Below are 24,687 nucleotides of genomic sequence, written 5' to 3'. Positions count from 1 at the left end.
TGTCACTCCCCGGGGCTGGGGTGGGGGCTCCTAGCCCTGCAGTGTCACATGGTGACATGGCAGCCATTAGTCCGGGTGGCTGTTGAAATGTGAATCATGGAGAACGTGAAGTGCGTTCCTCAGCCACGTGTCTGGCGCTCAGTAGTCAGGTGTGTCTCCTGTGCTGCCTCGGACAGTGCAGAGTAGACGGCTCCTGCCCCAGGAAGGTCTCCTGGTGGTGCTGAGAGCGCAGGACACAGCCTTGACGGGCAGCATGGGCGGTTTCCTCCCTGTGGTCACCACCTGTCTCTGGGTGACCAGCAGTTGCCTTCCTTGTGTCCCCAGAGGGCTCCAGCCCCTGGCATCAGGGTCCTGTGGGCATCGCTGGGGTGGCCCTCCCGCTGGTGCAAGGGCTGACCCCCGTCAACCTTCTGACCATCAGGAGAGACTAGAAAAAGAGAAGAAGTTAACAAGTGACCTGGGACGCGCTGCCACCAAACTGCAGGAGCTTCTGAAGACGACCCAGGAGCAGCTGGCAAGGGAGAAGGACACAGTGAAGAAGCTGCAGGAACAGCTGGAAAAGACAGTGCGTGCCTGGCCCCAAAGCAGGGCGGGAGGAGCCCGAGCTGCTGGGAGCACTGGGCCGGGAGCCCCAGGGGAGGCAGGACCGGGAGAGGCAGAGCTGGGCGGAGGTAGTGGGGACAGAGACTTCCTAACGAGTGCTTCAGCCCACCCAGCCCAGCACCCGCCCTTCTGGGGTTCCCTTGCCGGTCCCCCTGCTGGCCCAGGTCTTCACTTTGTACCTGTGTGGGCCCCTTAGCCAGCGCCCCAGCCCCTGCCCTGCAGGATGATGGTTTCCCCTCGGCTCCCACCAACTCCTCCCTGTCCCCCAGCCCCGGGGGTCTGTGGCTCCTGTTCTCCGAGGGACTGGAGTGGCTTGAGGGGGTCAGTCCAGGGAGGGACCGATGGCCCAGGGGAAGAGCAGGGGGTTCTGCTGTGGCTCGTGGCCCAGCCCCCCTTCACGCCACCTGCCTTCGTTCACAGGAGGACGGCAGCAGCTCAAAGGAGGGCACCTCTGTCTGAGTCTCCTGTGTGGAAAGAGAAGTTACTGTTCAACTTACCAAAATGCCTTACACATTCCTTACAAATACACCGACCAACCTACACAGCGTTATCCAGGCCCAACTTCCGGTAGCTCCGAGCGAAGCCATGAGAGACCAGAGTCTCTTACAGCCACAGAAGTAGACCTTCCAGAGTCCCCGTTTGTAAACGAACCTGTGTCACGTTTGATAAACACTATCCTGGGCGCAGCCCTGGGCCACCACCGAGTGACGCCAAAGTCCTGGTTGGCTCTGACAGCCCCGTGGGTGTGTGGGAGGCCGGGCACTCTGGGGTCTGTCTGTCAGTGCAATCGTTTCGTGTTTTTTCAGCAGGGCGGGACGGGAAGCGGGTGGGACCGGGCAGCCAGTTCTCGAAGGCTGTGGGGCCGACTGGAGGCCACAGCCCCTCACCCCTAGACATTGCCAGCGAGAACTGACGTGCGACCTCCTGGGTGTTGATGCCATTAAAACCAACGTTGGTGCCCGGTGCTGTGGTCTCGTCTGGTCATCTGCTGGGGCTCCCCCACCCACTGGTGGGCCCAAGATGAAGAACCAAGGGGTGGGGGCGTCCTCGGGGAGAGAGCAAGTGTGGGCCTCAGTTGCTTTGAAGGCAGGGTGTCTGCAGCTCCGCGTAGTGTGGGGCTGAGACTCGCTGCTTCTGGGGCCCCCAGCAGTTTTCCCTGTCACCTCCCAGACCTCAGTGCCCTCTGGGCAGGATAAGGGAGCAGGGCCTGCTACGCCTGAGAGCCAGACACATTGACTGCTGTCCCGCATCCCGGAGGGGCTGAGGTTTGTGAGTGCGGCTGGTGGTCTGGGCTGCTGTGTGACGGAGGTCTGGGAATGAACAAGGGGTCTCTGTCCTGGCTGGGGCTTGAACAAACACCCACACTCCAAGAGGGTGGGCCAGGGCTAGAGCAGCCCACCGCCTGCCCCTGGGAGGCAGAGTTTCACCTGCAGAAGCCAGCTTAGGTTTGCCACGACCCTCAGACCCAGTGTCCTCAGCGGCCCCTGACAGCGTGGTCCTTGGCCCCAAGAAGTGTGTGTCTTTGAGTGTAAGCAATAGGAACCTGGAGCTTAGTCCACAAAGAGACGTCAGAGGCTCAGTCACAGTAGGGCCCCAACCAAGTCCGGAATGGAAGGCGGGTCTACCTTGACCAAGGACTGTTCACTTGCATCTCCCTGCCAAGCCTCAGAATCTTGGGAGAGGGTCTGCTTGGCCGAACTTGGCTGGGGGACAACTGGGCTCTTGGATGGCAGGTCCTGCAGGATGGCATTGTGAGAAGGGTGCTGTCGGGGACAGTGGCAGCAAGAACCGGGGTCTCCACAGCCTACGAGCATGGCAGGTGGCCTGCTCTGGGATCTCTGTCACACGTGGCCCTTTCAGTTGATGGCAGTGACTCGGGGGTGGTTTTCACAACCTCAAGACCTAGGGAGGCCCTGTGGTGTGCATCTGTCTGCCTCCCTTGCTCAGCCCCCCACACGGCCTCTGCCTGCAGCCTGGGACTGCTTAGCCTCAAACTGCTCGGCCCAGCCCTGGCGCCAGCTCTCAGGAAGTGCCTGTGGGCCACCCAGCCGTGGTGTGTGGCACTGTGTGTCATGGCTGTTCTTGGTGCTGGGAATCCTGGGAAGGTCCCTGGAGAAGTGGGCTTAAGCTGAGCTCCCAGGAAAAGCAGATGTGTGTGAGGTGAGGGAGGCTGGCACTCAGGCAGCACCATCATAGAGGCATGGAGGGGGGCCAGGTTACCAAGGCCAGGGGGGCTGGACCGGGGAGGCAGTACAGCCATTGAGGTTTCTGAGTAGGGAGAGCCGAGCCTGCCTGTTGTAGAACTCTAGAGGAGGCTGAAGCAGAAAGGGATCCCACGGTCTTGGAACATTGACATCCTGGCTTCTGGCTGGGGGACTGAGTAGCAGGAAGTGCCTGCAAGGACACCTGATGGCTGCCCGTTCCCAGCCCTGTGCCTGGCGCTCAGCAAGCCCTCGGTCCTCCCGGTGAGGTGCACCCCGCCCCCCTCCCCGGGCTAAAGGCTGGGCAGGTTCAAAGCCACCTCTCTGACACGTGGCTAGGCCCCACAGCCTGGGAGGTTAGTACTTGCGGGGCAGTGCTGGGCTCTGGAATGTGGGGAGCCTGGGGAAGAGCACCCGGGGCTGAGGGCCCCGCAACAGCCACTGGGCCCTCTGCGTCTGCACCCCCATGCGTCTAGTACAGGGGGCTGAGTGGGAGCACAGGTTCTGGGTGAGGGAGGCCGCCTGCAGGAGGCAGAACCCCACACGTGGGTGGCCATAGGTCAGGTCAGTGGTGTGGGCCCCGGTGAGTGTGGGGAATAGGCAGACCTGTGTGCTAAGCAGGGCTGCCACTGAATCGCCCCATCGACCTGCCACACCGCGAGACTGAGCGCCCCATGCTGGGCTGATGCCCTTTGAAGGCACAGGAGTGGGGCAGGGGTACTCATTTTGAGCAGAGGAAAGGGTAGACCTTGGCGAAGGAGAAGGGATGCTGAGGTGCCACGCTGCCGCTTCTGTGGCCACCTGCTAGGAGCCCCAGGTCTGTGCATGCACAAGGGAGGAAGCTGAAGGCAGGTAGCACGGGGTGTAGGACTCCTGTGCGGCTGGCCCGGGAGTTCAGGAGAATGCCACTTGGGAGCTTTTCTCCTGCAGCTCCAGTTCTAAGGGCTCATCACCTGTTGTCCCCACCTGCCCCAGCAGGGCCAGAGCAGTCCTTAGGCCCAGCAGTGGGCAGAGGGAGCCGAGTCTGCCAGGCTGCCGGCTGGGCCCTGCCTTAGGTGGGCCGGGCCTCAACTGTCCCAGACCAGGTTCCATGTCAGGCTCTGGGGAAGCCAGCTGAGGCGCAGCCCTCACAGACTTCCTGCAGAAGGGGCTAGCAGCCTCCCCAGCCCCACGGCATTCCCTAGCATGGCACAGGTCACTGGCCTGGCCATTCGCAGCCCCGTCTTATAGCTGTAGCCGAGCTCAGGCAGCACCAGAGGACTGGTTCGTGCTGTTCCTGGAATGAAGTTCACTGTGGAGGCAGGACTCACCCAGCTGCCACCCAACAGACGAACCACTGCTCCTCCCTGGCCTGGCTTCCCAAAGCTAGACCCTGGGTTTGGGCCGTTGGGTGAAGATGACCAGAGCCCACAGAGTAGATGTGAAGTTCAGGTTAACGTGGCCCATAGACAGCACAACGGGACCTGAAGCCCCTCACAGACAGCTGCGCTCAGACGAGCTTCCTCAGGTCATCTCCACGTGATACTCTGGAACACAGGCACCACAATGCCGTGCCTGCTGGCCGCACCTATGGCACCCCGAGAAGGAAGGGGTGCGGAGAAGGAAGCTGTGCAGCGAAGGCAAGGAGCCAGTGAGGCCTGAGGGACAAGTGCGGGGAAAGCGAGGTTTTGTTATAGAAGCCACTCCAGGCCCTCCACAGATGCCATCACTGCGCTTCCTTCAGGGCTGGGTCTGACGGGAGCTCAGAGCCCAAAAGAAATGCTTTCCGTCTTGGCCCTTTCAAATCTCACCCCAGCACTGAACAAGGCCTAACCTTTGAATTTCCGATGTTAGAAGTGTTGTGGAAAGATGATCCAATTATAATAAGAGAAATGAAGTGAATTCTCCTGAGGTGTTGAGAATAGCTCAGGAACAGAAATGAAGAGGTCTGAGTTTTTGTCCCAGTTCTGCCACCTGTGAGTCGACTAACCTTAGGCAAGTTACTTCACCTCTGTGCTGGTTACTGAGGGTACTGGCCAGAGGCTCTGTAAGTCCCTTCCCCAGTGCCTTTTTGGGACTGTGCGGAACCCAGAGAGCCCTCAGTAACAAAACATGGTACTCAAGCCTTCCTTCCACTGAAACCCTGGCTCCTGGAATACTCCCCTTGCCGGCCATAATGCCATTACTGTCCCTTCCAGCTGCAGCCCAGCTGGAACCCAGTCTAGAGCCCGTTCTCAATTTCAGAAATGCCCCAAATCACGAAGAAGTGATGTGTTGGGCGTATTCAGTCTCTGGTGGTCCCAAGGGCAATTATAGTCAAGAAACAAGTTGCACTTGCTGGGCTACAGCAGCCAGTACTCTGCAGAAAGGAAACCACCAAACGAAACCTATGATCCAAGTCACTTATGTCCACTGTTTTTGCAGAGTAATATTGTCTGAGATAACTTCACAGTCAAGCTCTGATTGAATTGTTAGCAATGGCTTTATTTGCTGCTTTGTCAGGCCAAGAGAGTAACCGCTAGATGAGACTAAGTCAGCTTTCCACAAATATATTTTTGCAGTGCGTTAGCATTTGTGAAAAGGTAAACGTATTTTCTGGAAGCAGAGTATACTTCAGTTTTGTTCCTGACCAACAGCAGACCAATCAGCTGAGGTCTGAACCCTAATTTTGTACCAGAATCACCCTGAGTGCTTGTGAGCACAATTCTTGGGCCTCAGGAATCCACTAAGACTTTCTCAAAAGTTCCCCTAGAGAAAGAGTAACTACTGGCATTTTATTCAATTTCTGGAATGAGTTCTAGATGTTTACATCACATCCCTTTATACTGTTTGAAATGCTTCCCACAGAATGCACCTCACACACGCACAACAGTGCCACACTTAAGCCGACACCACAGGAAAAATTTCCTCCTCCTAAAACTCCCTGACGAAATATCTGGCTTTACCTACATGGCTGACTTTTGAGTACGGCAGTCTTGGACTTACGGCACCTCCCTGGAAGCCTGTTAATCACTAGCAGGACACGGTGGCTCACACCTATCATCACAGCCCTTTAGGAGGCCAAGGCAGGAGGCTTGCTGGAGCCCAAGAGTTCAAGGATGCAGTGACTTATGATTGCACCACTGCACTCTAGCCCAGGGGAAAAAGACCCTGTCTCAAAAAACAAAACCCACACTAAAAGCACTGCTACACAGTAAAGAAACAAGAAATTCAGGATGAATGACAAGCAGCCAGCACTATTTTCTAGACAATTCTGAAATAAGTATTTTGATTAAAGCATAACTTTGTCTCACAAAAGCCTGGCACGTGGATCAACATTAAAACGTTCCCCATCCTAGACTGCACTTACACAAACCTAGATGGCATAGCCTACTACACACCTAGGCTGTATGAGAGCTTATTACTCCTAGAGTACAAACCTGGACAGCATGTTACCATACTGAATACTGTAGGCAACTGTAACACAATGGTATTTGTGTATCTAATTATAGTAGAAAATACCTTGTAATTATATGGGACCACCATAGTTTATGTGCAGTCTTTGACATGTAATAATGCAGAGCTGTGTATCAAAAGGCTAACCATGTGATGGTGTGGTAGGACAATGTACAATTTCCCTTTTCTCTATTTTCTAAATTTTAAATGAGAATTTTTACCTTTACAATTTTTACCTTTACAATTTTGTGTAATAAACATTGAAAAATAAACATTGAAAAATTTCCCAACTTTTACACCAACTTTCTTATTCACCAGAGGGAGTTGTGACTTTTTCTGAGACAAGGTCTTGCTCTGTCAAACAAGTTGGAGTACAGTGGCACGATCTTGGCTCACTGCAGCCTTGAGCTCCTGGGCTCAATGATCCTCCCACCTCAGCATCCAAAGTAGCTGGGACTACGACCACCACACCCAGCTAATTTTGTTTACTTTTAGTAGATGAGATCCCACTATGTTGCCCATGCTGATTGTCAAACTCATGGCCTCAAACTATCCTCTTGCCTCAGCCTCCCAAAATGCTGGGATTACAGGAGTGAGCCACCACACTCAGCCAATCTTAACTCTTAATTATTGGAAATACCCAAACCTCAATGACTTACCCCATATGGAAGGCAAAATCTTATATTCCCAATTCACACATAAATAATTACACGAGAGATAAGTCAAAAATGCTTCCTTTATTACACAAAGCCAATACTGCTACTTCTAAGTTCAACTGTTGGTGCATCTCTATATCGTTCCAAGTGTTACGCCCGTGATATGAACAATGACCACTTCCCAATGTCAGTGAACAGTGGCTCCCTGTGAGTGTCATCATGGTACCTCTCCCCATTGCACACGAGTCAACAAACTGCTCTAGAAAATTAAGTTCTCCCAGGCCCAGAGTAAACATATACTCGATATTCTTCCATACTTTATTATACCATAAGAAGCAAACTTCTGAAGGAGATACAACTAAAGATACCACAGGTGTCCTAGTTTGTCAATATTGTTTTACCATTTTCATTAACAACGCAGATTACAATGTAGCCCTAATTTGCATTATAATTTGTTACAAGACACTGCACATTCTCCTGAAGACACACCATGATTTCCAAGATGCCAGGTCACTCTCCCAATCAGTGAATGGTGAGCTCACCGGCAGGTGCAGGGCTACTTCCTGTATTCCAATGATGTGCTTGAAATAGTGCTTTTGCAAGATCAGCGTGGATTATGTGGACACAATTTTGAGGCAATCTCCATTACACATTTGGTAGAAGTAAAAGACTGCCTGACTTAATCTTACTATTAGTGTATTAGTGTTGTTATATTATAAAGACATATTATATTCCATTATTCTGCTTAGCTCAAGGAAGAATAAAGAATTTGGGCCAAAATTATAACCAGATTATGAGCAATTTTCTAAGCAAAAGAAACAAAGTAAATGCTGAGATTAATAAAGATGTAATAATTCTCTTCACATGGCCTTTACTGTTTTGTGAACTGCATAATTTAAAATCCTGAGCTTAACAAAATTCTTTATAAATCAACTCATCAAAACAGGCATATGGCCAATAAGAATTTAATTTCACACCAATAAAACTTTAGACTTTATTTAGGGGCTGTTTGCATATGTTTACAGAATATTTCGTTTACTCTAAAAGATGACGAGACAGCTCCCCCTCAGTGAGACCCTGGCCTAAATATATTTGCTTTATTTATATAGCAAGAGGATAACATTAAACATGGAAGCTTTCAATTTGTGGCACTGAAAGACCTACACAGGGCATCCTTCAAAGGCTACAATTAAGGATCCACCTAATTTTTCAGCAATACAAGCCCGATTGAGATCTTCTGGTCCATTTGCTTGACATTCATGTTTTATGCCTAGAGAGGAAAAACAACAATTCTATTTAGAATTATGGCAGCAGTTTATCTCTTTCTCTAAGATATCAAACTTTTAAAAGACCAGTTCTAATCTGGATAAACTGGGGTATATACAAACACAGAATACTACACAGTAATGAGAATAAATAATTGTAACTACATGCATCAAGATAGATGGGCCTCACAAACGGCATTCACTGAAAGAATCCAGATTTAAAATGCATATATTCTATTATATATATAGGTATAGCACACACAATCAGCCCACACTAACTTATGCTGTTAGAAGCCAGGGTGCTGGCTACCTTGAGGAGGAAGGGCAGGCAGAAAGAAGTGCTATGAATTGAAGGGAACAGCACCAGGGAGGCTTCTGCGGTGCTGGTCATTAGATTAAGAAATAACCATTATGTTCACTCTGAAAAATTCATCACATTCTACAATAATTTGTGGCATACACTTTTCTATAGATATGTTGTACTTCGCTACAAAGCTAAAAGACAGGTCTAGTAAAAAAATTTTCTTGGTTTTTAAAATATAAAAATACAAATTATTTTTGATTGCACAGTTGATTTTGTCAACTGTATTGAAAAGCAACAGCTGGTTCTTCAATGGTATTACACTACACATTTATAAATCGATCACAATGAAAACTATGTGAAATATGTTACTGACTGCTTTCTTAGAACAATTACACTACCAACTGCAAAAACGAGCTCAATTATGGATTACATACAGTAGCCTCTCTGTAAATGGCCACTGTCTTTTAAATAGCTGCATGGTTATTCCCATCATTTAAAGACCATTTATTTCTCAAGCTGCTGAAAGCACAGGAGGTCAGCTTTTGAGCTACTCAGGACTGATCTGAGAAAGCCAGTGGATGCTTTCATTAGAGAAAAAAGGTAGCATGGTCATCACTATCTTTTTTTTTTTTTCTTTTTTTTTTTTTGAGATGGAGTTTTGCTATTGTTGCCCTGGCTGGAGTGCAATGGCGCGATCTCAGCTCACTGCAACCTCTGCCTCTTGGGTTCAAGCATTCTTCCTGCCTTAGCCTCCCAAGTAGCTGGGATTACAGGCCCGTGCCACCACGCCCGGCTAATTTTTTTTTTTGTATTTTTAGTAGAGACAGGGTTTCACCATGTTGGTCAGGCTGGTCTTGAACTCCTGACCTCAGGTGATCCACCTGCCTCGGCCTCCCAAAGTGCTGGGATTACAGGTGTGAGTCACTACACCCAGCCAGTCACTATCTTTTATTATCACCAAATCAAGTGTGCAAAGCAATTCCCTTTACTGAAAAGCAATGCAGAATAAAGATAATAAGGAATCCACTCTGAACCTTTTGGTTGGGCTGGGAAAGTGTTGAAGCTCAAGGATTTAAAAGCGTCAGTTAGCAATCCAGTGACACACTTCTGGGGGGTGCCAAACATCAAACCAAATGCACGAAGAACCTGACCCGGCAATAAACTATGCAGCAGCAAGGCTCGGGAAAGGAAGCAAGAATTTTTTTCATAACTAAAAACAGGCTAGGGCAAACCTGTTCTACCATGAGAATATAAAAACCAGTGACAGTAAAACAAACAAAACAAAATCAACATCAGGCCAAGCCCTTGTGACCTTGGCTCACTCAGCTGTTTGGAAATAGCCATGGCAGGAAGGTGGCAGGGCAAACTCTTAAACTAAAACTCACACATGAGACCAAGTCTCCCCTTCTACAGCTGAGAGAATCAAGGCCCATGGAGGTTAAGCAGTTCTGGCCAAGGCCACACAGCAGTTAGACAGGCTTCGCCCTCAGTGCAGGCCTTTGGGCACTTGCCCCATGCATGTTCTTTCCATCATACCAACATTTTCTCCTGGCTGAAGTCTGGCCAGGCCATCTCATCAGGATCCCAGTCACCCAGTGGCAAGTCAAATAGAACTGACCAGCTCAGGAGTGGGTGCACTTTCCTTGGGACACAGATGAATCAATTACCTAAAATCATGCCATTCAACAGTAAAGCTGGAGAAAAGAGTATCCTTTCTCATTTAGGTACATCTCCCTTTTGCAACTTTATTATAACAACTACATTCAAAGGCAAGAGCAAATTTACTATTATGTCCAATGTTAAACAATCAGTCTCCACCTCCTACATGAGAAAACCAGCAGCACCTCAAACTAGTTTAAAACCAGCCTGAATAAACGATATATACAGACAACATCAAGGGTAGAGTTATTAAACACAGGCTGGGAAGACTCAGAGCAACCAGCACAAAGCAGAAGATACATGGAAAGCCAAGTTCAATCTTCTGCTTTTCTCAAAACAAGTAACACTTCTCCCTTGTGCCTGAAGCTCTGCAAAAAAATAAGGTGCTTCTCAGAAAAGGTGCTGCCCCATTCTGGGTGTTCACCATACCTCTACATATTCAGAGGTAATCTAGAACATACCTTGAAATTTCTTTTTAATTGCATCCTTGGAGCTTGCATAGATCATTTTACTTTTCAGAGGTGCTAGTTCTGGTGCCCTAGATAGAAAGATGCCAAAAATGAAAAAAGTGGTTTAGAGAAAGTACAACTTGCATCTTGTCAAACATTTGCTTCAGTGTCAAGGGGAGAATCCTCAGACTCTCCTGAGATATTTTTTCTTAACTGCACATTTGTTCTACCTCCCCGGCAGCTCAGAGAGGAAATGCTACAGATAGGCGTAAGTAGAATTACTCAGGTTGACCAGGGTGGGAAAAAAGAAGAGAACCACTGGTGGCAAAAGACAACCACCAATTAAAAATCAGATCACAGTGGCCATAATGAAAGAACCAACACTGAGTACTGCACTGTATAACTCAATTCTTTTTCTTCAGAATATTTCTGTTCATTTATTATTAATAAAGGATTGGATTCAGGCTAATATTTACACAAGGTTTTTGACAGTTTTTCTTGTTGGAAAAAAGTTTTAAAATACAGAAAAGTACAGATAATAATCTGTAAGTACGTGTGACCCAGAATTACAGAATAATCTGTAAGTACGTGTGACCCAGAATTAAATGCTAATATTTTGGCACCTTTGCTTCAGATCGTTTTCTAAAAAAGAATAAATCAAAAAAAAGGGGGAAAAAAAAAAAGAATAAATTACAAATAAAAGTCCTTTTCTTAGACTTCCCCAGTCCCTTCATCTATTCCAATAGCAGGTTTTGATCCCACAGGTACTTGTTTTCTTAGTCTAACATAACAATACATGTTTAATTATCTGGGAGTCCACGTTTCAATAATTCTCTTGAAAAAAATATTAAATCCCCTAGTATAATCTCATGATTCTAAATACAGCTTTCACAAAGATTTCTAAATGGCAACTCACCAATAATTATGTCTTGTCAATATTATTACTATCTTGTATTTATAAAATTTGAGCACGTTCTCCCTCTTGAATGGAAGCGTGTTGGAAGAACAGCATATGTATCACAACACCTTCAGCAGGAACACTGAAGAATGACTAGTAATGGACAGAAACCCTTGTCCCACTCAGACTGCTTGCACGTGAGTCCTTTTTTCCTCTGTACGCCAACCCACAAGCCCACCTCCATGCCACAATGCTAAAATATCATAGAGAAGATGCAGTACAGTAAGTCCACACTTAACATTGCCAATCGGTTCTTGGAGCCTGTGACTTAAAACAAAATGAAATATACCAAAACCAGTAATTTTTTTCTCAATGTTATAACAAAACTACATTGAAGGAAATGATGCCATTTGAGGACCTGGTGTATGTTGCTTTGCTTAAAGTTGCGGTTTTGAAGAGCCTCCTGGAGGTCATTGAGATATTACTGTATAGCTAAATACTTCTGAGCATTTCATAATTCCATTTAGCTGCCACACTTCGAGGACATTCAACAGTCATGCGCACTGGCATGTGGACCTCACCTAGTGTACCCCTTACCCTAGTGAGCAGAGATTCTATTCTTGGGAAAAAGGAAATGGGCAGTCTGTCTCTCAGAGGCTTATTCCTCCCAATCCTAAGGTCCACTGAAGGAGGCAAAGTCATCATAACCTCAGGACTGGCAGATGTTTGAGCTACAGAGTGGGTACTTTTTTTTTTGAGACGGAGTCTTGCTCTTTCGCCCAGGCTGGAGTGTGTGGCACGATCTCTGCTCACTGCAAGCTCCGCCTCCCAGGTTCAAGCGATTCTCCTGCCTCAGCCTCCCAAGTAGCTGGGACTACAGGCGTGTGCCACTACACCCAGTTAATTTTGTATTTTTAGTAGAGATGGGGTTTCACCACGTTGGTTGGCCAGGATGGTCTCGATCTCTTGACCTCGTTATCCTCCCGCCTCTGCCTCCCAAAGTGCTGGGATTACAGGCATGAGCCACTGCGCCCGGCAAAGTGGGTACTTTTCTTATGAAAATAGGTCAGAAACATAAAAAAGCATCAGCTGTTCTGATTTTATTCTAACCAAATTGTTAAACTACTTGAAGAGCTGCTCCTTGGGTGGAGTTTGTTATAGAAAATGGCTTTAATAAGTTTCTACCTTTTCTTAATAGTGCAAAATGAACCATTGCACTATCACTAAATTTCCTTTTCTTCTATTATTTTCCAAATTTTAAAAAATAAGAATGTATAAATTTCATAATTACAAAATACATAAAAAGCAGAAAAAATACCTGTAAATTAAGGAAATACTGACCAACTTAAAAGCCTAAACCATTAGCTGGCCTATCTGCCACTCAGCTGTGAATGCCAGAAGAGCAGGGACTTAACAACTTCACAGCTGTTTTCCCAGGCCCAAACAGCTGGCATGTAGTAGAAATAAAAGTTCAATAAACGCACCTTCATTCAAATCTTTGTTAATTTTCAGTCTTACGTACCCGCTTCAATGGACTCTAAGCTGCCTGAATACGTACACCCTGACCTCATATTTGCATTCCTCACAGCAACTTAGTTTAATCAAGTGCAGTAAAAGCTTACTGAAATAGAAGTGAGGTGTGACCTCGAGTATCTTCCTTTTTAAACCTCAATCCTCTGCATCTCCTACTCCCATATCCCTTACACTCCAAACTATTGATGGCACACAGCTAAAAGCTAAGTCCCTCCCTGCCTTGCCCCGACTCAGGCCAAAGTATCAAGAGAATCCTTGCCCCTCTAAAAAAAAAAAAAAAAAAAAAAAAAAAAAAAAAATCAGGTGGTGTTACCATTTCTCCCTCCCCTTGGAAACTAAAGAATTGTATTCCTGGCCATATCAAGGAATGTAGTATAATATTCAATAAATGAGAGATCCAGGTGTAACTTTTTCTAAAGCTGCATCTCAAATACTGACTTACCTGAAAAGACCAGAATAATTAAACAACATTTCAAGAAAAAGGCCATAAAAATAACTTTATAGCACTGTTTCACTATCTAGAGTAACACTGACCAACAGTTTTCTGCAGTGATGGAAATGTTCTGTATCTGTGCTACTCAATAAGGTGGCCACCAGTCAGATGTGGCTACTGAGCATCTGAAATGTGGTAATTCATTCAGCTAACAAACTGAATTTTTAATTTTAAATAATTTAAATAGCCACATGTGGCTAGTGACTGCGCTACGAAACAGGACAAATGTAGAGTGAATTATAGCAGGGAGGGAATGGTACCAACTTCTTCAAAAGTAGCAGGCCACAGAGGCACAAGGAAAGGGTATATATTTAAAAGAGCAGAAGGCTGGTTCCTGGCACAGCTCGTTGGAAAAGTAGGGGTTTGGCTTATAGTAAGAAAGTTAAAAGAAGTAGGAAATTTTAGCTTATAAAAGCAGTACATTTAGAGGATGCCTCCTGTCCTTTCCCCATCACACACACACACACACACACACACACACACCCCCCCCACAATCAATTACTAAAAGTCATATAGCAAGTAGACAGAAAACAGTCAAAATTTAGTTTTGGTCCCATAAACATCAGCCCTGGTAACATTATGAAACCTATAAATAAAAAATACCAACTGCAAAGAGTTTGAATAAAAATTACTTTGGTGCTGGAACTGGTTTTCCAAGTGCTAACAAAATAAGTTTTACAGAGGCTCAGTATTTCTAACATGCTTACCACAAAAAAAACATCAACTCTTCTTTTCTGGATTCTTTTGTTTCAAAGCTTGCATCATACAAAGCATAGCGACAATCTTTTTCAGGAAGCATTCCCACGAAATGCTTGAAAGGATCAGTTATGGTTACACCAACATCTCCAACCAAGATCTCTTTGCCTTCTTCTACAATGATGCACTTTTTGTCTGCACTGAGACAAAAAATGACAGCCTTCTTTCTTTTCTTGATTTCTTCTGGTGTGGAACATTTACGAACTTTCATGTCATAAAAAATGCGACATACTTCATCAGCTACTTGCACTCCTGAGGCCTATGATGAGAAAATACATGAGAAAAAGACTTACAATTTTTATGTGCCAAACGTAAAACACTAAATTCTGCTTATAGATTGGCATATATTTAACATTTTACAGGTATATCATCTAATTAAAAAACTAGAAATTTGAGCTGTAATCACTACTAATTTCAGACATCAAACTTTTTAAAAGATCACAAATATATGCCATTCATCATTACCGCACAGGGGTAAAGAAACATTCAACTATAGCAGCCTCTCCTACCCTAGAATTTTAAAAGAAGTGTTTCCTAAGGTGCTGGGTTATTTTCTTCTTATACAGGTTGCTTAGAGCCTTGACCACAGGCAGATCATCTTCCCAGTCTGTATGCTGAGGACACCTAAAATTCCTTTCGTAATACACAGTAGCCGGTCATAGCTGCTAGATTGGGAAATTTTCATCCCTACAGCATCTCTTTCCCTAACTAAAAAAAAGATTAAGAGGTCTTTGCTCTACTCACATTTCAAAATTATGTGATCAATATTCAGTATTAGTCACCTGCCATTAAAATTTCACTTAAAAATTCCAAATTTTAAACTAAGATTAGAATAAATAAGAAAATGTCTACTGCTATAATAAAGAGGGTAGCTTAATTCGGGATTATACTGACCAGAAAAATAACCTTTCACTATGTTATACTTGCTATTCTGGGACAAAGCATAGTTAAACAAGATTTTGATAGCACAAGACCTTAAACCAGTTTTTAATTTTTTCATCTTGAGGAATTTGCTATTTACATTAACTTTACTATATCCATAATTTTTAATGCTTCATTAACTACTTTGTTTTGCATGTTAGCTTTTCTAAAGCAAGAATTATAAAGCCCAACAAGAGATGCCCAGGAGGCTCTGCCAGTCATGGTTGAACAGCACTGGAGGATGATCAGACTAAGGGAAGAACGCAGACGATCAAATGTGTGATTGTAGGAGATGTGGCTGTAGGCAAAGCCTGCCTCCCCATCAGTTATACAACAAACGACTTTCCTAAGGAGTATATCCCCAATGTCTTTGACAACTATTGCACCCAGACATCTGTGGATGCCCAAATCATCAGCCTGAACCTGTGGGACACCACGGGCCAAGAGGAGGAATATGACCAACTGCAAATGTTCTCCTGTCCCCAGACCAATACCTTTGTCATTTTTTTTTTTTCCACTGGCAACCCATCCTTTTATGCCAATGTGAGGCATAAGTGGTACCCAGGGTCTCCCATCACTGCCTCAATGTATCTGCTATGCTGGTAGGCACCAAAAGGGACCTGTGGAGTGACTGTGAGACAGTGAAGAAGCTGAAGGAGCAGAGCCGAGTGCCAATGACTCCTCAGCAAGGCCCCTCCCTGGCTAAGCAGGTGGGAGCTGTGAAGTATCTGGAATGTTCAGCCTTGATGCAGGAAAGGGTGCATGAGAGATGGGATCTTGTTGTGTTGCCCAGGCTGGAGCCTAGTGGCTACTGACAGGCATGATCATAGCGCACTACAGCCTTGAACTCCTAAAATTGGGCAGTCCTCCTGCCTTGGCCTCTCAGATAGCTGGGACTGCAGGTGCATGACAAAGCGCCTGGTTACTTTCTTTCTTTTTACTGTTGAATAATATTCCATTGTTTGGATATCCCACATTTTCCTTGTCTATTCATCAGTTGCCAGACATTTGGGTTGTTTCCACTTTTTGGCTATTAACACTGCTACAAACACTCATGTACAAGGTTTTGTGTGGACATGTTTTTAATTCTCTTGGGTAGAAAACTAGGAGTGGAATTGTCGGGTCATATGGTCAACTTAGGTAAAATCATGCTTTGAGTCAAGAATAGTATCTTTAGACTGGGTCTAGTGGCTATGACTGTAGTCTCAGCACTTTAGAGGGAGAGGGCAAGAAGATCACTTGAGTTCAGGGGTTTGAGACCAGTGTGGGCAACATAGGGAGACCACGTCTCTAAATTTTTTTTAATAAAAAGGGAAAAATGAATCATAAGCAATAGAATTTAAATACTAAACAATGGAAAAACATTAATGATACCCAAATTAATGTCAAATCATTTAAGAAATAAAAATGCACATAAGATAAAGATAACCAACAGAATGAGAGAAAACATCAGAAAATCCTACAAGGAACTTGTCAGAATAAAGAACCCTTACAACTCAATAATAAAAAAAGGCAAATACTTCAATTGAAAAACAGTTAAAGGATTTAAATAGACAGTTCTCCAAAGAAGATGTATAAATGGTTAACAAGGATATGGAAAAAATGCTTAACATCAATAGTGATTAGGGAAAAGCAAATCAAAACCATAATGAGATACCTCTTCACTTCAAAACCATAATGAGTCACCCACTAGGAGGGCTAAAATAAAAAAGATGGACAATAACAAATGTTTGTGGGGTCATGGAGAACTTGAAACCCTGATATGCCACTGTAGAACTGTAAAACGGTACAGCTCCTTTGGCACGCAGTTTGGCAGTTCCTCAAAAAGTTAAACATCAAGTTAACACCTGACCTAGGAATTCCACTCTTAGGTATATATACACAAGAGAATTGAAAATGTGTCCACACCAACACCTGTACACAAATGTTCATAGTAGCATTATTCAAAATAGACCAAAAGTGAAAACAACCCTGAAGTCCACTTAGTGATTAACAGATTTTTAAGATGTAGTATATCCACACAATGGAGTATTTCTTGGCCATTAAAACAATGAGGTACCGATACATGCTACAACAAGGATGAACCTTGACAAACATTGTGCTATGTGAAAGAAGCCAGACAGAAAAGGCACCTATTGCATGATTCTATTTATATGCAATGTTCAAACTGGGTAAAATCAATAGACAGAAGGTAGACTAGTGGTTTCCAGGGGTTGAGAAAAAAAGGGAATGGGGAGTGACTGCTAATGAATATGGGATTTCTTTTTGAAGTAATGAAAATGTTCTGGAAGTTGACAGGAGTGATGCATACACAACCGTAAATATACTGAAAAACCACTGAATTGAACTGTACTTTGTGAATCTACTGAAAATCCACTGAATTGAACTATACTTTGTGGTATGTGAATTATACCTCAATAAAGTTGTTACAACAAATACCACGTATTCTCACTTATAAATAGGAAATAAATAATGTGTACACATGGACAGAGTGTGAAATAATAGACAATGGAGAGCCGGGGGATGAGAAATTAATTAATGGGTAGAATGTATGTTATTTGGGTGATGGATACCCTAAAAGATCCGGCTTCACTACTACACCATGCATGTAGCAAAATTACACTTGTACCTTCACAAATTTATACAAACAAATAAAAAATAAAGTTGTTACTTTAAAGCCTGTGCAAGAATTCTGGGAGAAAGACACACTAAGATCCTAGCATTTACTTAATATTAAGGTAACTGGGCCATTTCATCATCTCATTCATTAAAGATCTCTAAATAATACACTCCAATGCCATCTACTCCACATTTTCTGTTCATAAATGAATATTCACTCTAATAAAGTGGCAGAAACAGAAAATTAAGACTAGAAAATTCATAACTACACAATGTTAAGCACATTCCTACTTTAAAAAAGCACTTTTCTTAAACCTTTTACTGCTTTAAGAGTATATTTCTGATCTTTACAATGTATCATATGTTAAGCAAGTTAAGAATCTTCATTTTGCAACAGATGAATAAAATGTTCAAAGAAACAAAAATTGAAGAACTAGAAACAGACCCCAATCCCTCCAACTCCCTAGTCCATAATGTTGAAATCACATTTGACCCAACAAGCAATTTCTAAAAGCATGAAGGCAACCTTTAAAGCCTTATATTCAATCAACCAATATTTGAATACATCTGTCAATATCCAAGCATCTCAAACATTCTAAATTCTGATTTATAAATTAAATCAATGATTACTAGTAATTGAAAACAAAGTGAATGTGTATTCTGCAATTATAAAACAGATAAATCTCAGCCAAACCTGGCTGTAACTTACAAGCTCCTTAAAAGCCTCAGTAAGGAAGAATTTTGTCTTTTTTTCTATCAGAAATGACGTCTGTGGAGGTTTCTTATACCATTAGACACTTGTGCTTGAGGAAATTAGCACCGAATACTGTGAAGGAGAAACTGGCACAGAAACTGAAAGCAGAAAACCAATTTTGAGACAATTACAAATATTCAGAGAAGAAAGCGCTGAACTACAGCAGTGAGGTTAAAAACAGAAAAATTCAAGGACATGTCAAAGTCAAATCAATATAGCTGAATGAGACACAGAAGAGTGGTATCAGACGAGCCCCGGGATTCTCTTAATTAGTGACTAGACCGCGATATATGAACAGAAAAGGAAATATGGCACAGTATGACACATCAACTCTGAAGATTGTGCAAGACATCTACGTGGAGATGACCAGACAGCAGTGGAAATACGAGCATGGATTTCGTTGGAAAGCTTCACCTAATACATATTTTGGACTAGCCCACACCAGGGGGTCACAAATATTAAGCAGCAAATCTAGTTTCTCACCATTGAGTACGTAAAAATTAAAAAAAACAAAAACAAAAAAACCCATCAAGGACACTAAAAAGAGGTAATCAGAAAACTAAGAAGAAAAAGTAAGGAGGAAGAAAGCAGCATCTTAGAAGCAAGGGAGAATGTTTTAAGGAGGAAAGTCATCAACATCCAATTCTGCAGTATTTGAGAGAATGAAAACACACCTCCAGGCTTTGGCCATTGGGTCTCTGAACATTTCAACCGATGGGAGAAATGGGACAGAAGTCAACCATAATGGACTGGGGACCCATCGGGAATTGAAGAGGTAAAGACAGAAAACATAAGATGGTTAACAATGAAGGAAAAAGGGAAGACTGAATGCTACTTGATGAAAGTTGTCTTATGATTGGGGCGATGTAACTGTTCTAGATGTTTAAGAACTTGACGCCAAAACAAAACAAAACACTGAGTACTTACTACTGCCAGATACTTCTAAATCAAAACAATTCTATGAGACAGCCACTATCACTATTTGCATCTTTTTTTTTTTTTTTTTTTTTTATGAGATGGAGTCTCGCTCTGTCGCCCAGGCTGGAGTGCAGTGGCGCGATCTCAGCTCACTGCAAGCTCCGCCTCCCAGGTTCATGCCATTCTCCTGCCTCAGCCTCCCGAGCAGCTGGGACTACAGGCGCCCGCCACCATGCCCGGCTAATTTTTGTATCTTTAGTAGAGACGGGGTTTCACCATGTTAGCCAGGATGGTGTCTCAATCTCCTGACCTCGTGATCCGCCCACCTCAGCCTCCCAAAGTGCTGGGATTACAGGCGTGAGCCACCACGCCTGGCCTGCATCTTAAAGATGCAATTTTTTCTACTGAGGCATAGCAAAAATAAATAACTTGCCCAGGGTTACAGAGGAAACAATAGCAGAATTGGGATTTGAACTCTGGCAATTTGGTTCCAGAGGAGATACTTTTTTTTTTTTTTTGAGATAGAGGTTCGCTCCTGTCACCCAGGCTGGAGTGCAGTGGTACAATCTCGGCTCACTGCAACCTCCACCTCCTGGGTTCAAGCAATTCCAGAGGAGATAATCTTAATTCATACAATTAACAATGTCAGAGATCTAAAGAAATGGTTAAGATCCACGGCACAGATGGGAGAGTCAGTCTAAGAAAAAGATACACATTTTTTTCTCTGAAATAAGGAGGAAGAGAAAATGACAGTTTTGAGGTGGAAGGAAGATATACTGCCAAAAATTGTGTCTGAAAGATTCTATTTTCTCTATGAAGTATAACGCAGGAGTAGGATGGGTTTGAGGGCACTCCTTCAATCTACTACTACTAACAATTCAGAATAGCTATAACGGGGAGTTCCAAAGGGAACCACCTAAGGACAAGAAAAAGGGCTCTAGGGACCTCCAAAAGATCAGCTGAGGTGAAGGGGTGGGGGTGGTAGGACAACGCGGCAGAAAGCAGAGGCTGACGGCAACATGGAAGGAAAGGACGAACTCTGCATTCTTCCTCAGAGACTTTACCCAAGCTCAAGCTTTCAATCATCTAAGCCAAAACTGACATGTTGTTCAGACTTCTGCTCTTCTGAGCTTCTAGTCTTTACATTCAATTCCCTATCTCACATCTCCAGTTGTTATGTCTCAAAGGCATGTGATGCACAACATGTCTAAAATAAAAAGCAAGCTGGTCCATTTCTAACCAGTCTTCCTTTCTCAGTAGCTATCACCACCCTTCTAGTCACATAAGGCTCCAAGCCTAAGAGACGTTCTTAACAACTCCTCCATTCCCTTACTCTTTGGATTTTCATCTTTCTCTGAGACATTCATCTCATTTTACCCTCAGTCCAAGCTCCCACTGCCTCTTACGCAGCCTGCTGTAACTTCTCAAGTGGCTGTAGAGGAGATAGATTAGGATATGTATACATCATACTGTTTTCTCTTCTTGGCTGAACAGGAAAGACTGCATTCCCCAGCCTTCCTGGCAAGCTGTGTAGGCTATACGACCGAGTTCTGCACAGCCAAGCTGGGCCCAGTTATGTAAACTACTTCCAGTCCTGGTCCTTTAAAAGTGATCTTTAAATATACTAAATACATACAGCTTTTTAGATGTGAATCCTACCACAATAAAATGATTTTTAAAACATCAAAAATTAAATAAAACTTAAAAAGTGATCTTAAAGCTCTTCTTTCTCCCACCAAGATGACCTTGGTAGGCATACTTCACAATGGAAGAAGGCTGCTCAACCCTTCTGGACTGTGTGTGACAAGAGACAAATCTTTACTGTGTTAAGTCACTGAGATTTTGAATTTAATTTGTTATTGCAGTTCTAATACAACAAGATTGCCCATACCAACTGCCCATCACCTTTACCCTCCAATTCATCCTCTACATAAACATGAATCTGATCACCATACTTAAAACAGTCCAGTGGCTTTCCATGGATCTGAAGGTAAAAAATAGCAATTTTTTTTTTTTTTTTTGAGATAGGGTGTCACTTCGTCACCCAGGCTGGACTGCAGCGGCATGATCATAGCAAACTGCAGCCTCGCATGCCTGGGCTCAAGTGCTCCTCCCACCTCAGCTTCCTGAGGACTGGGACTATAAGCATAAGCAACCATGCCCAGCTAATTTTTTAAATTTCTTTGTAGAGACAAGTTCTCACTATGTTGTCTAGGCTGGTCTCAAACTTCTGGCCTCAAACTATCGTCCTGCCTTGGCCTCCCAAAGTGCTGAGATTACAGGTATGAGCCACCATCCCCAGCCCAATAATGGGCTCCATCTGGCTGTACCTACCTCTTTAGCCTTCTCTTATAGACCACACACTCTGCAATTTAATGTTTAATATGCTCCACCTGGCTGTACCTACCTCGTTAGCCTTATCTTATAGACCACACACTCTGCAATTTCACTACCCTGGCTTTCTTTCAGTCATTTGTATTTGCCATGCTCCCGCCCACTTCAGGGCCTTTGCTCATACAATACACCCTACCTAGATAACACTTCCCTACAGTTCTTTGGCTAATACTCTTTAGAAGTCAGATCAATTCCCACTATGTAGAAAAGTCTTCTGCATCAAAACCAGTATCACATGCTCCCATAAGATCATGGATCTCTACCACACAACACCTCCCACCACTTCAATGCTCTATCTTTAAAATTGCTTAGTATCATCTCCTTAAGAAGGCTACAAGTTCTTAAAGACTGTAAGTTCCTTAAGATAAACCGTGTCTGTCTTATTCATTATTGTGTTACCTTGAAAAAAAAATCAAAGATGAGTCAGATGAATCATTAGTTTGACTTATGGAGAAGATAAGGACAGCACATATAAAGCTTCAATACTTGGCAGAATATACATTATTCCTTGATAAACTCCAGTGGAAGGGAATTTAAAGAAAGTAGCTTAAACAGAAAGACAGGTCATCAGGTAGAGTTTCATGCTGACTTAAAAGCATTCTAAAACAATGGGACTGAAAGGATGAAAAGACTGCTCCTGACAAAGAGAACCCAGCAAATACAACATGAGAGGAAGATGAGGGAGAAGGAAACTGGAGACTCACATCGGGTTGAGATGGAAAAGGCCTCCAACAGAAGGTTCAGGGGTTTGGAGACTGGATATTTTTAAAAAGAGTAAGAGGAACAGGGTTGTGCTTTGGGAAAATACATGAAGTCGTGCATAAGAGAACAAGAAGAGGAAGAGAATTATAGTAGGCACTCCAGCTAAAAGGCTAATTCAGCAAGCAAGGCAAGAGGTGCAAAAGGCCTTTGCTAGGGTAGTGGCAGCAGCACTAAGGAGGAAGTGATGGGTGCTGACACTGCATAGGTGCAATCAATTGTAGCTGATAATCACTGGACTGGGAGAGGGGAGGTGGAAAGGAAGGAGTTGGTATGGTGATCAGGAGGCTAATTAATAATGCCAAATGCTCACTTTCCTTATTTCTCCACTGTGGTGGCTTTGATATTAGAGTAGTATGGCTCTTCATGACTAGTAACACTATATACTAAATTTTGCCTGCAAAAATAATAAAAAACCCCACAAGGTATAGTATATGTTAAATTTAGTGAATATACTTAAATTTACTATACTATGGTTTACTTACCACATCCTTGAAATAGCACTGAGATAAAAGAAATAAAGATTAAATAACTGGTTCCTAGATTCTTTTTTTTTTTTGAGATAAGGTCTCTCTGTGTCACCCAGGCTGGAGTGCAGTGGTGTGATCATGGCTCACTGCAGCCCTGACCTCCTGGGCTCAAGCAATCCTCCCACCTCAGCCTCCTAAGTAGCTGGGACTAGAGGTACATGCCACCACACCCAGCTAATTTTTGTATTTTTTATAAAGACGAGGTTTTGCCATGTTGCCCAGACTGGTCTCGGACTCCTGGGCTCAAGTCATCTGCCTGCCTTGACCTCCCAAAGTGCTGGGATTATAGGCGTGAGCCACCATGCCTGGCTGCAGTCCCTAGGTTCTTGAAAATGATTTTTATACAGTAAAACTAAAACCATGAGGCAGACTGAGAGAGCACGGAATATGAACCCTAAAGCCCAGCTCAACACTGCCCAGGGCTCTGACCTTCTTCTAAACTCCATTCTCCTAGTGCCTGTGTATTTCCTCTCAATAACCTAGTAGCTCTGTTACGTCTTTGCCTCTAGTGGGTGTATTGAAAATCTGGGGTAAAGATTAGTAGGATGGAAAGAAGATAATGATTAAAGTAACTGCAATTCATTAACATCGCAGAGACCAGAAGAAGATATCTTAAAGCACAAAAATCATGAGAGTAACAATCCATCCACATTCCTCTACTAACTAGCTATGTGGTCACCTTAGGCAAGTCACTATCTCTGTATTAAATTTGTTCCTTTAACTGTACTTAGGGGAGTGGACTAGATCAGTTATTATCTAACTTTCATGTGCATAGGAATCACCTGCAGATTTTAAAGACTGACTCAGAATATCTGGGGGTAGAGTCTGAGAGTCTGTATTTACACTAAGCTTCAGGTGATGATCACTAAGATTGCTTTGAAATTTCATGAAACAGAATAAAATTGTAGCTCATTGCTATATAGGCTTCCTTGCCTACAGGAATAATTTTTATAATGAAGCAGTAGTGATAAGAGTATTGTATTTTACCGATACTAGTAGGCCCAAAGTCAAAGCATTTTTTGGGTGTGCCATGGACTCCTGGCAAAGCCTATGGGCCCTTTCTGGAAACAGTGTTTCAAATAAAATAAAATATACAGGATTGCCAAAAAAAAGTCAATTATACTAAATAACAGTTTATCTATGATAATAGTTAAGAGTTCTTGTATTCATTTTGGATGATTTGTTATCACAAAGCAACATCATGGTGAATCTTAAAACAAAAGTGGCTGTAACACTAATATACAGAATTATCTGCTTTACACTATTCACTATCTTTTTATCTAAAAGATCCTTTCCTATCAGTCCCATTCTTTTAGTATTTCTGTGTTGTTTGTTTTTTGAGGGACAGGGTCTTGCTCTGTTGCCCTAGCTGGAGTGTAGAGACACAATCATGGCTCACTGCAGCCTCAATCTCCTGGGCTCAAGCAATCCTCTTACCTCAGCATCCAGAGTAGTTGGGACTACCAGCAACCACCACCACACCTGGCTAATTTTTAAATTTTTTTTGTAGAAACAGGGTCTCGTTATGTTGCTCAGGCTGGTCTCGAACTCCTGGCCTCAA

At 43.8% G+C, this 24,687-nt stretch overlaps 3 protein-coding genes across 22 annotated transcripts in view; 1 reads left to right on the top strand and 2 right to left on the bottom strand.

Moving 5' to 3' along the window:
- RRBP1 (ribosome binding protein 1) overlaps positions 1-1,567 on the top strand; it is a 69,373-nt gene extending 67,806 nt beyond the window's left edge. For all 8 annotated transcript variants that reach the window (XM_050745335.1, XM_050745337.1, XM_050745336.1 and 5 more), the window contains 2 exons: positions 416-565; positions 1,024-1,567. In XM_050745335.1, the coding sequence (XP_050601292.1) occupies positions 416-565; positions 1,024-1,062 (189 nt within the window). In that variant the 3' untranslated portion in view covers positions 1,063-1,567. The remainder of the gene's footprint in view (positions 1-415; positions 566-1,023) is intronic.
- The window catches only part of LOC126929204 (protein PET117 homolog, mitochondrial), a 549,430-nt gene extending 535,468 nt beyond the window's left edge, over positions 1-13,962 (bottom strand). Inside the window, exon 1 of the mRNA XM_050745419.1 lies at positions 13,959-13,962. The gene's annotated coding sequence lies outside the window, so the exon portion shown is untranslated. The remainder of the gene's footprint in view (positions 1-13,958) is intronic.
- DSTN (destrin, actin depolymerizing factor) overlaps positions 6,937-24,687 on the bottom strand; it is a 1,228,633-nt gene continuing 1,210,882 nt past the window's right edge. For all 13 annotated transcript variants that reach the window (XM_050745396.1, XM_050745389.1, XM_050745397.1 and 10 more), the window contains 3 exons: positions 14,183-14,490; positions 10,564-10,640; positions 6,937-8,144 (listed from right to left, as the gene is read on the bottom strand). In XM_050745396.1, coding sequence (XP_050601353.1) covers positions 8,035-8,144; positions 10,564-10,640; positions 14,183-14,490 — 495 coding nt within the window. In that variant the 3' untranslated portion in view covers positions 6,937-8,034. The remainder of the gene's footprint in view (positions 8,145-10,563; positions 10,641-14,182; positions 14,491-24,687) is intronic.

This window comes from Macaca thibetana, chromosome 10, assembly GCF_024542745.1.
Source record: "Macaca thibetana thibetana isolate TM-01 chromosome 10, ASM2454274v1, whole genome shotgun sequence".
NCBI classification, from domain to species: Eukaryota; Metazoa; Chordata; class Mammalia; order Primates; family Cercopithecidae; genus Macaca; species Macaca thibetana.
This window is presented reverse-complemented; position numbering and strand designations above follow the sequence as displayed.